Here is a 12,719-nt window from a genome sequence, read left to right as displayed (position 1 = left end):
TTTCTGCCAGCCCAAGACAGCTTCCGTCTCCATGGCAAACATCATCCGGACAAAATAATCAACTCTCTCACTGTAGGATTCTGAGCATGCTATTGAAGGATTTGATTGACTTTTTGTGAGCAGTGTTTGTCGAAGAATGTCCAGGATATTTGCTGTATCTCCAAAGCCTGTTCCCTGCATCATCAGATTAAACTTGTGCAGCATGAAAAGAAATGTGTTCCCTTCAGTAAAAAGGGCTTCAACCTCAGAGACAAACTGATCCTGAGACATTGTTCCATTCTTAAGCAAAGAATGACTTTTTTCCAGATATCTGAATTTCTCAATCACATCAATGTATTTAATGAATATTTGTGTCCACTGGATGTCTTGTCGTAAGGTTTTAACCACCTCCTCTGCATATTTTTTCATTTCCTTAAGATCATAATAAATTGCTGTCAGGTCTGGGACAGGCTGGTAAGAAATACCAATTATCTTAATCTCCATGACTGCATAGTCAATGTCTTCCTGAACGCTTCCCTTACATGTGGGACCATAGAACATTTTCTCACACTGACAGATTCCACCTGATGTGTCTTTGATTTGTCTACACTTACCATTGTTACAGTTCACATCAAAACAAGCGGAATTTTCCACCAGCTCCTGACTTCTTAAATAGACTGTAGTGGTTGTATAGTCTCCGTACCACTGATGACCCTGGTAGTTATGCAGTATATTTGGACATTTTAGTTGCACAAGGTTGTTATCCAAAGTTTGTGAAAAATCTGGTTGTTCGTGGATGTATTCTACATGTTGCATAGTTTTGGCTTTGAAAATAATGGGCCAATTTAATTTTTTGGCTTTACAGAGAGTGTCTTTGTTGTTCCACTCATTTGTCATTTCAGTTTTAATGCCTTCATTGACATGGAACCCTTTCTCCCTGTGCAAGAGGTGTATTACTGCTTTGTCTTGAGCAATAACTGTAATAGAGTTTCCAAAGGTCCTATCTTCATCTTTTCTGTCATGCACAATGATTGTCCACTCATACCAGTTGAACTTCTTGTCCAAGTGCTCCTTGATACTGAATGCAAGATGTACATTGTCTTGAAATGGTTTTGTCCCAATACTCTCCACATCTCCCTTAGCCCAGGCCTCAAAGTTGTCTGTGCACTGAATCATGACGGCCTGTATCTTTGCCCGGACATTGGTAAGATGTGTGACAGCCTCTTCTGCTTTATTTTTACCATCATAGCCTTTTAACGCATAATAATACAGATTCAGTTGCAGTCCAGTGACCATCAGGGACGTAAAATATGAAGTGAATTGCACAAGGGTCTTAAAATCCCCTTTAGACTTTTCAGTGACAAGTTCTAAAAGGTTCTGATTCAGGCTCGCTGGGTTGCTCTCAGTCAGGTAGGCGTGAAGGTTATAAACGCTGCTCTCTGTTCCAGTGGTCTCATAGAATTTGGTGAATCTTTCAGCAAATCTTGTCTTCTCCTCTTCTGTTTCTGCTGCAGCAGCACTGTCTATGAACTCTCTCAGTTTAGTCCAAGCGTTCTTTATGTTGTTCTCGTCGCGGGAATAGACGCTGGCATATGCTGCCCATTCCATTTCTTTTGCCAGAGATTCTATTTGCAGTGCGATGGAGTCCAGTTTTCTGTTGACCTCTGAAAACTGGACCTTCATGAACTCTAAAGTTGGATTTTGTTTGGGGATGAAAGCAAAGATAAAACCCACAAGTGCTCCAGCAAAACTAAGAGCAGATGCAAAAGCCGCGAGCCCATCAATGATATGCAATACTTTTTTGATGGTCTCTGCACCTTCTCCAGGTTTTGCAATCCACTTTGCCAGGTCATTAAGACTCTTCAGTAGTTTGACACTGGTGTCTACCCCCTTATCCACTTTAAGTACAAGAGCAGGGTTGAGTTTGGCAGTTGAGAAGCTGCTGTACAGCAGGAGATAGAGCACAGAGAGGAAGACTTTCCAGGACTTCATCATTGTATCCCTGTATAACAAGAACAGCCAACATCAACAATCAAAGACTGAATCCAAAGCGAATACACTACACTGCTAATGCAATGGGAACGTCTCTCTTATTGAGCTCATAATGAGTTTTTGTTTTATTATTGTATCCTTTGACATGCAGCTGAGTGAGAGAGACTAATTTCATAGCAGGTGCAGACAGAGCTACAGTCATGCATTTATATCTGTGCACAGTAACACAATGTTTTTATGTTTCAAAGTCAATAATTACTACTCTTAAACTACTCATTAACAGATATTTAAAAGATTTTTGTAAATGCTTAAAAAACATTTTTAAAACCCATGTTAAAACTGAGGCCAGACATATTTGCTCTTATCGTAAAACTACCATAAGGAGTCAAAGAGGGACCTTCCCAGCAGTTTTTTCCCTTTGTTAAGCGCTCAGCTGCAAGAGAATCCAGCCAAACTCAAGCTACCATGGTATCTTTTGGGGTTCACCTTCTTGGAAGCAAATCCTAACTGCTTTTAGAGTTTGCCTCAAATTGTATGTGCTAACGTTGACTGTAATCTATTATAATTTAATTCCGGATAAATTTTGGTTGTATTTTGTCTGGTGACAAATAAACCTTTTAGTAAAGTTAGTCGATTATAACCAGATTTATTCTGGTCTGGTCATTGTTCTGTATCATAAACTAAGTGCTTAGGTAATGATAGAAAGTTAAAAGAGGCTTTCCCTTGTCTGGTCTTAACAATGGAGGCAAGCTGTTAAACAACAGTTAAGTCCTAGGCTAGCTAACATTGACATTAACCATAGTTAATTATAAAGGGATTCATGATAAATTGCTGTTTGTATTTGGTACTGTGATAAATAAAATATTGCCAAAATCCCATCACACATGAACACGGCTATCATCTCCATATTATTAAAACCCAATGAAGACCCCAAACTTCCATCCAGTTACCACTGAATGCCTTTAATCAACACCAACATCCATCAGCTGTCTTAACCCTTCATGAAATCTAGCTATCAGTAACTAATCAGCAAACAAGCTGTAAACAGGTGTACTGGTAACTCGGCTCTGAATAATGATCAATGTTGTGACAAGGAACACTGCAGAGAGGTTTAAATACATGAGGGAAGGCGACAATCTAGGCGGGGCTCAGGAGAAAGCTGGGCTAAGCAAATAGACAACAGGTGGAAAACATAATAGGGCTACACTTTCCGCATTTTTGTTGACACTTATCTGGTTAAATAGGGGAGATGTCATTAATTTAAATGCAGTCACGTAGTAGTCTGCCACAGTAGCTAAGCCTATTTTCAGACTCACAGCTGATTGTCTAGGTGGGTTCTAGCTAGCTAGGTCTAATAACTGCTAGCTAGCTGATCTGACAGAACGGCCTAGTAGAGTGCACAGAGAACTGCTTTTTTCTGGCCAGTTATATGAAAAAGTCAATTCTGCCAGTTTACGGCACTCAAATTGTTTTGTTTTGTTAAATCAAATCAATATAAGAAAATGAGGCTATTGTAATTGTTCATGTCAGTGTCATTTTTCCCCCATATATCCAGCTGTGTAGGTTTACCGCTTTTACAAACTGCACAGATTACGAGTATGACACAATGTTGGCTATATTCCGTCAGAATATAAAACTGTTTTCCCCGACTGATATTTTGATGATGAATTATTGTATGTTGTGCTAATGTTGATATGGTGTTGATAAATAAATATATGTTGTGAACATCTGCTATATTCGCCAACATGTGAATAAGGGGAGTACTGGCACTTATTTTTTTCCACTTCAAGCACTGACCCACATTTAATACATATGGCTCCGGATTAGGGAGTGGACATTTGTACAGAGTTGGAGACGTAGTGATAGTAAGAAACAGGTGCGAACACTTCGCTGAAACTAAACAAGTAATCAGGTATAGTATAGGAAAGTGGAGTTATAGAACAGCATGGAAACTAGGAGATAACATTAGTGAGTTAGTTACGTGATTAGACTACCAAAACCACCCGAATAGTGAAGCACTCAGGGTCAGAACATCACAATGCAATAACTGTAATGGAAACAATAAACCACATATGAATGATACTGAATGATAACAACTAAATGACAAGAATAAACACGAAAACAAACAGACAGAACTCAGGAACATTACAGGAACATTGTTATATCAAAGGTATGTTTGGTAGTGTTGAGGTTTGATCAAAATTCCCTTATTGAAAACCAGGAATGATGAAGTTTGATTTAAATACTTTCAGAATCATGTGCAAAAATATCTTTTCCTAAATGTTACTATATATCTATATACTATATTTCAAATGCTGTTTCGTACTTTAGTACTAGCCCTTAAATAACCGCATCAAGTCTACAACCCATTGACATTACCAATCATTTGGCATCTTTTTTCAAAACGCCTTTCCACGCCTTCAATGCAGCTACCTTCAGTTGATTTTTGTTTTCGGGGGGTTCCATTACATTATTACATTACAGGCATTTACCAGACGTTCTTATCCACAGCGACGTGATAATGACCCAACAAAGTGAAAATCACAGGGACAAGTGCGATGAGGACCCTAATCAATCACAGGCACAAGTGTGATGAGGACCCTAATCAATCACAGGCACAAGTGTGATGAGGACCCTAATCAATCACAGGCACAAGTGTGATGAGGACCCTAATCAATCACAGGCACAAGTGTGATGAGGACCCTAATCAATCACAGGCACAAGTGTGATGAGGACCCTAATCAATCACAGGCACAAGTGTGATGAGGACCCTAATCAATCACAGGGACAAGTGTGATGAGGCCCCTAATCAATCACAGGCACAAGTGTGATGAGGACCCTAATCAATCACAGGCACAAGTGTGATGAGGACCCTAATCAATCACAGGGACAAGTGTGATGAGGACCCTAATCAATCACAGGCACAAGTGTGATGAGGACCCTAATCAATCACAGGCACAAGTGTGATGAGGACCCTAATCAATCACAGGCACAAGTGTGATGAGGACCCTAATCAATCACAGGGACAAGTGTGATGAGGCCCCTAATCAATCACAGGCACAAGTGTGATGAGGACCCTAATCAATCACAGGCACAAGTGTGATGAGGACCCTAATCAATCACAGGGACAAGTGTGATGAGGACCCTAATCAATCACAGGCACAAGTGCGATGAGGACCCTAATCAATCACAGGCACAAGTGTGATGAGGACCCTAATCAATCACAGGCACAAGTGTGATGAGGACCCTAATCAATCACAGGCACAAGTGTGATGAGGACCCTAATCAATCACAGGGACAAGTGTGATGAGGCCCCTAATCAATCACAGGCACAAGTGTGATGAGGACCCTAATCAATCACAGGCACAAGTGTGATGAGGCCCCTAGAGGACAGTACGGCTCCAGATATAAGTGAGTTATATGCTTGATTTGATGGAAATCAGGTGACTGACTTGGCCAATCAAAGTCTTTCTACTTATTCCCACTGATGAATGCTTTGGTTGTGTAGGCAGCGTGTTTCCATCCCACCAGTTCAATTATCAATAAAGACAAGTGAGCCTGTTCCAGCCATAGATGACCCAGGCATGACACAGACTTCCTCCTTCATATTTCATAGATTAAGGGGGGCTTCAGACAATGGCTTCTTCCTTCCTTTGCCCACACTTTTGGTAAAGGTTTATTTTGGTCTCAACTTTTTTCCAGACCTTCTGGCTTGTTTGAATTTCTTTTTTAATTATCTTTTGGCAAAAATGGGGAGGATCAACACAAAAAAAATTCTGTGAAATGGCAAAGCATATGCACATGTAAATGCAATGCAATTAAAGCTGATTGACTGTTGATCTCAAATGGTGTAATAACAAATTGTTATTTGTTATGGTGTAGATGGAGTAGAAGCTTTTGAACCACCAGTCTAAAGCTCACCAGTACATTTATTTTATTGTATTTTTAAAGTACAGAGTTTTACATTTTATATTTACATTTTAGTCATTTGGCAGACGCTTTTAATCCAAAGCGACTTACAAGTGCATAGGTTCTACCATAAGTCAGAGCATCACATCCAGAAACTAGCAAAATACACAGGAAATGCTGTTCTAAACATCAGAAATTTATTTTATTTTATTTTTATTTTATTTTTTTGGGGGGGGTTAGACAAGGATAGGGATATCAGAAAGGAGGGGCAGGGGAAGTCAGGAGGGAGGACTAAGGTAGAGTTTGAAAAGGTGGGTTTTGAGTCTACGTCGAAATAGGGGGAGGGATTCTGCTGTTCTGACAGTGGTAGGCAGGTCATTCCACCACTGAGGAACCAGAACGGAAAACAGGCGTGAACGTGCAGCTCGACCGCCAGGTGCACGTAGAGAGGGAACCATAAGGCGACCAGAGCTGGCAGACCGGAGTGGTCTAGCTGGGGAGTAGGGAGTGATCAGGGATTGTATGTAAGGTGGGGCAGTCCCCTTAGCAGCCTGAAATGCCAACACTAGGGCCTTGAATCGGATGCGTGCGGCAATAGGAAGCCAGTGGAGGCCAATGAGCAGCGGGGTGACATGAGCCGACCTGGGCTGATTGGTGATCAGGCGGGCTGCAGCATTCTGGACCAGCTGGAGGGGCTTGATGGCACACGCTGGGAGACCGGCTAGGAGGGAGTTGCAGTAATCCAGGCGGGAAATGACGAGCGCCTGGACTAAGAGCTGGGTGGCTTTCTCAGTCAGGACATGAGGGATACGGCGTATATTATACAGAAAGAACCTGCAGGTTCTGGCAGTGGAGGATACTTGTGGAGCCAGGGTGAGGCAGTTATCAAGAGTCACCCCAAGATTCTTTGCCGTACGGGAGGAGGAAACTACAAAGTCCTCAACAGTCAATGAGAGGTCGATTGACGGAGAGGACTTAGCAGGGATGTAGAGAAGCTCAGTTTTGGCAAGGTTGAGCTTCAGGTGATGGGAAGTCATCCACGCAGAGATATCAGCCAAGCAGGCAGAGATCCGTGTGGTGATTTGGGTGTCGGGGGGGAAGGAAATGAAGAGTTGGGTGTCATCAGCGTAAGAGTGATAAGAAAAGCCGTGGGAAGAGATAACAGAACCAAGAGACATGGTGTATAGCGAGAAGAGGAGAGGCCCAATAACCGAGCCCTGCGGGACTCCAGTTCGTAGGGGTTGAGGGTCGGAGACTGCGCCCCTCCAAGTCACCTGGTAGGAGCGACCAGAGAGGTAGGAGGAAAACCAAGCGAGTGCAGAACCTGTGACACCCATCCCAGACAGCGATGAGAGCAGAATCTCATGGTTGACTGTATCGAAGGCGGCTGATAGGTCGAGGAAGATGAGGACAGAGGAGAGGGATTTTGCTTTAGCAGAGTGGAGAGCCTCAGTGTCCGCGAGCAGGGCGGTTTCAGTGGAGTGGCCACTCTTGAAGCCAGACTGGTTGGGGTCATGGAGATTGTTGTGGAGAAGATAAGTGGACAGTTGGGAGCAGACCGCCCGTTCCAGGGTTTTAGCGAGAAAGGGAAGAAGAGAGACAGGCCGGTAGTTGTTCAGGGCAGAGGGGTCAAGAGTAGATTTTTTGAGGAGGGGAGTGACTCTGGCCCTCTTGAGGGAAGAGGGCATGGTGCCGGAAGAGAGGGAGGTGTTGATTAGAGAGGAGAGAAAAGGGAGAATGTCCTCAGATATAGATTGTAGGAGGGGAGAGGGGATGGGGTCAAGAGGACAGGTGGTTGGGCGGTGGGAAGTAAGGAGTTTCAGTGTGTCGGCGTCAGAGAGGGGAGAAAAGGAGGTTAGGGAGTTGGGGAGGGTAGGAGGGTCAGCAGGGGTGGAGGGTTGGGAGAAGGAATTGCGAATAGCATCGACCTTCTTTTCAAAGAAGGAGACGAAGTCATCAGGTGTGAGTGATGAGGGGGGTGGGGGGGGAGGGGGGGCCAGAAGAGAGGAGAAAGTTGAAAACAGTTTGCGGGGATTAGAGGCGGCCGCGTTAATTTTCGAGTGAAAGAAGGAAGATTTAGCTAGAGAGACAGAGGAATGGAAAGATGATAAGAGGGCATGGAAGGAAGCCATATCACTGGGGAGACAGGACCTTTTCCATTTTCTCTCCGCCGCCCGCAGTTCGGTTCGGACAGCTCGTAGAGCATCAGAAAGCCAGTTAAAGCAAGAAAGTCAAGGTTGAGGTGGGAGGCATAGGCAGATATGAAGTCTGCTTTCTGGACGGCGGACTGGCAGTTCCAGAGGCCACCAGCCACACAGAGATCAATACCAGGGGATCTGGGAGGGAAGATGAGGTTAGAGATATTCTGCCCATGTTGGCGGGAGGCGAGCCTCCTACCTGACTGGGACCAGGGGAGAGGAGAGAGGACAGGGATGGGAAAGAAACACATGGAGGGAACTAGGGAGGACAAGGGGAATACTACACATTTACACATTAAAAATATACATTTTTGGTTGCAGTATTTTTTTAGTTTATTTTGATACTTTTACATTTTTATTTATTTCTGCCCATCCCTGGTTAACATCACCGTTTGCCATCTTTGTTGTAATTAGCCATTTAAGCTATGTGTATGCTATGGGTTATAACTGCACTTGTGGATAAATATTTCAGTATTCGGGGTATTCTAGCCATCAACTGTGGTATGCTACTTGGAAAGTTGATTTATTCAAGTTACTTGTTCAAGTTATATTTATGTGGGGCGGCACAGATGGGTGCAGTGGGTAGCACTGCCGCCTCGCAGCAAGGTGGTCCTGGGTTCAAGTCCCGGTTGGCTCAGGTTCTCCCGGTGTTTGTGTGGGTTTCCTCCAGGTACTCAGGTTTCCTCCCACAGTCCAGAGACTGTTGGCTTGGTGACCTGTCCAGGGTGTATTCCTGCCTTTTGCCCAATGTATGCTGGGATAGGCTATTGTATGTAGCTTTATTGTACGTCGTTAAATAACTGGAATGTAATTTCTATGGAGCCATTAGCCCCTGCATAATCATCTCAAAGCAATACAAACTCTTAACATTCTAAAAATATCTTGTATGCAGATGATATACTGCTTTATTTACAAAATCCAGAAGCCTGACTTCAAGAAGTCATATATATAAAAATATATTTTCCAAATGTACCAACTTATTCCATCAATTGGTCTAAATACAGTATAATACCGCTCAGCAAAGAAAATGGAATTGGAATTGGAATCCTCCCAGAACCTAAATTTCAGTCCACTGCTCAAACCCACAGAAGCTTCCAGCAGCATCGATGGAGAAATCAATGGACTCAGTCCTTCCCAACCTGGATCCAAATGAACTATTTTTAACCTTTTTTTAGAAAAAGGGGTTGCAAAGCAACTCTGCTTCTTTATACTATCTAATAGCACTCTGGAAGTATTTCATTCTGGGTGTAGATCCCATCACAGCACTGAAACTGCTCTTCTCAAAGTGCTTAATGATCTACTCTACTCCTCTGACAATAGCTGTATCTCTTTACTTGTGTTTCCAGAAATGCAGTCTAAAAGTGGCAGCAACTAAACGCACACTAGCATGTAGACATGGTCAAGAGGTTCAGTTAGATACGGAATGTCAGAATGGGGAAAAAATGTGATCGAAGTGACTTTGACCATGGAATGATTGCCAGACAGGTTGGTTTGAATATTTCAGAAACTGCTGATCTTCTGGCATTTTCGCGCACAACAGTCTCTAGAGTTTGCAGACAATGGTGCCAAAAGGCAAAAACATCCAGCTAGCAGCAGTTCTGCGAGCAGAAATGCGTTGTTAATGAGCGAGGTCAGAGGAAAAGGGCTAGACTGGTCAAAGCAGACAGAAAGGTGACAGTAACCAACCTTGAGGGTCCCAGTCAAGTACCTTTACTACTTCAGGCTGCCCCATACATACATATACATACACTTTACACATACATTTTTATTGATTTAAAGAATGTAGTATTTCAGATTGTGCATTATCTTTTAAAAACGTAATGCATTTACTATGACAAGTACTATTGATAATAATCATTCACATCCTTAAATGGAAGTCAGACAGAAGAAGTCACATCAATGAGTCAAAATGGAAAAGGTTTACCTTGATCTCAGTCTCAGTCTGGTGTTACTGTGTGGTCAGAGCTGCATATATAGCTGGCAGGCAGAACACACACTTAGACCCCATTTCAGCATAGTCAGAAGGTCAGGTTCTGTAGATATGTTGCCCCATATGCACACTCAGCCCCTGGCTTTGTTCCAATCAGATCAAGGCTCCAACCCCAGAGCTGCAGAGGGCAGGAGAGAGAAAAACAGTGGGAGTTGAAGGGAAAGAAAAAATAGATGAAATCCAGTTCGCTGACAGACTGAGACTGAGTCACTCCATGCTGGGTTTCAATAAGTCCTTGAGTGGCGTTTAGCCAAATTAAACTATTGCATAACTTATTTATCCAAAAGCAAAAATGGTACATCTAGATTCTGGAACTCATCCAATCAGACTCTGATCTTGCTTTGTGCTTTTATTTCAGCCGGCAGTCTGAGAAGGCTGAGCAAGCTGTGGCACTGCTTCAACAGTAAATGTTTTTGTTATTTTAGAATAAAAACTTTTGGGCACAATTCTCTATTAGTAATTTTACATAGAAAGAGAGACTAAAGTTGATGTGAAAAAGTCCACTGGTGAGGAAGATATTTATTCATGACTATTAGATTGTGGCCTTTTATGGCTTGTAGCACCACTGCCCACTGGTTAGAAAAATGTTTAATCTTGTACTTGATACTGCATATAGATGTATCCTGGGCATATGGATGTATCCTGGGCATATCTCTGACCACTTTCAAATGCAGACTGAAGACTCATCTCTTCAGGCTACACTTTTCCCTACCTACCTCACCACCATGATTAGCCTTATATATGCAATAGACTGTAATAGCACTTATATAATTATATATATATATAGATATTGTTGTATTGTACTAGCTATTGTATTGTTGTACTCTGTGTATTTTAGCTGCCAACCATGATATGCTAGTTCAACGGTTCCGATTGTATCTGTACGGTCACGCTAGGGTCCTCTTCACACTTGTTCCAATCTGCACTTCATTGTATGTTGCTCTGGATAAGAGTGTCTGCTAAATGCCTTGTAATGTTCTGTCTTGGATTTCCTGTGACCTATTGGACAATTGAATTTTAATTATTGGATTGTGTTTGGTGCCTTTGCCTGTATGTACTGCCTACCTGTCCCTGAACTTTGCTTGTTAACACAACTACAAACTTGATTATCTCTGACAAAACGTGTTTGCCTGCTCTTGACCCCTGCCTTCCTGAATAAAAGCCTACCATTTTACTTCATCCTTTACTTTGAGTCTGTTATTGGTCCTTCTGTACACGACCCTTAGGGTTAGGGTTAGGGGGATAGGGTTAGGGTTAGGGTTAGGGTTAGGGTTAGGTAAGTAAGAAATCTTTATTTCCCAAGTTGTCCCATATTAGGGCCTCTTGGGAAATAAAAGTTTGCACTGGCCATTCAGGGTACTGAAGCCTTTAAGTAGGAAGAATTTGGTCCCTCTTGTGTCGGTGCTCTATGTGCGTTGATTTAGTCCTCTTGGAAATAGAGTGCTAAGTTTGAGAATCCAGTGTTTCTCAAACCTGCGTCTCTCCTCCGGTGTCCAATTGTTGTTCATTTGAAGGCCCGATATTTCTAGTGCCTCAAGTCCATGGTGAAGGAAATGAGCCACCAGGTGTGTGTCTGTCTCTCTGTGATTTCTAATGTTGTATATATGTTGTGCTAGTCTACATTTAATTGTGTTCCCTGTTTCTCCTACATATATTATACCACATTGTTTGCACTTAATGGCATATATGCAGTTTTTAGTGTTTTTATTTAGTGTTTGTTTTATTGTGTAGGTTGTGTTGGTAGTGGTGTTTCTGACTGTAGTGGCTTGTTTGTAAAATATTGGGCCCTGTGTCGGTAAAGTATTAATTTCTGGTAGTTTGCTGCTTACCAGATGATCTTTAAGATTTTTATTTCTTTTATATGCTGAGATAATTTTATAGTCCTGGATAATGTTTGTGTTTTGTAGAGTGCGGGTTAGATTTAATTTAATTTTTCTGTTTGCAGCTAGGCTAAATGCTGAGTAGGTGGTGATTAGCGGAATGATTTTGCGCGTGTCTTGTTGTCTGGTGGTCAAGAAAGTTTTCCGGACCTGTCTGAGGAAAGATCTGGAATACCCCCTTGGTTTTAATGCATTGAAGAGGGTCTGGGTAGCCTCTTCAAAATCTATTACCTGTGTGCAAATCCTGTTGAACCTGAGCAATTGTGATTTGATCAGGCCCTTGAAAGTGTGTTTAGGGTGGAGACTGTTTTTATGTAAAAGTGTGTGTGTGTCAGTCTCTTTAAAGAAAACTTTAGTGTCTAAAGTGTGTGTTTGGGAAAAAGAGGGTCCCTTGTATGTGGTAGTGTCCAAGAAATCTATTTGTTGGTTATGCGTGATGTATTTAACTGTTATCATTCTATGGTGTGTGTTGAGGATTTGTATAAAGTGTTTGAAGTCCTCTAAACTGTGTGTCCATGTTCCCCATATGTCATCTAAGTATCTAAAATAATTGGTGGGTAATTTGGGGCATTTTTGAAAAACAGTCTCCTCCCAGTGTGCCATGTAAATGTTAGCGTAGGCCGGTGCAAATTTCTTACCCATCGCTGTGCCGCTGATTTGTAAAAAGAATTCTTTGTTGAATTCAAAATCATTTTTTGTCAGGTTGATTTCTAACAGTTGTAGGAGAGATGTATCCGGGCGGCTGTCGTCCGGGTATTTCTCCATCCAGAG

The 12,719-nt window shown here is 42.3% G+C and overlaps 1 protein-coding gene across 1 annotated transcript in view; it reads right to left on the bottom strand.

Annotated features, from left to right (window-relative positions):
* The window catches only part of LOC133127368 (uncharacterized), a 16,245-nt gene extending 6,126 nt beyond the window's left edge, over window positions 1-10,119 (bottom strand). The window contains exons 1-2 of the mRNA XM_061240185.1: window positions 10,003-10,119; window positions 1-1,981 (exon numbers count right to left, since the gene is read on the bottom strand). The exon at window positions 1-1,981 is cut by the window's left edge and continues 745 nt beyond it. Coding sequence (XP_061096169.1) covers window positions 1-1,974 — 1,974 coding nt within the window. The 5' untranslated portion in view covers window positions 1,975-1,981; window positions 10,003-10,119. The remainder of the gene's footprint in view (window positions 1,982-10,002) is intronic.
* Window positions 10,120-12,719: the final 2,600 nt, after the last annotated feature.

Source organism: Conger conger, chromosome 4 (genome assembly GCF_963514075.1).
Source record: "Conger conger chromosome 4, fConCon1.1, whole genome shotgun sequence".
NCBI lineage: Eukaryota > Metazoa > Chordata > Actinopteri > Anguilliformes > Congridae > Conger > Conger conger.
The sequence above is the reverse complement of the archived record's forward strand: the minus strand, read 5'-3'. Positions and strand labels throughout refer to the sequence as shown.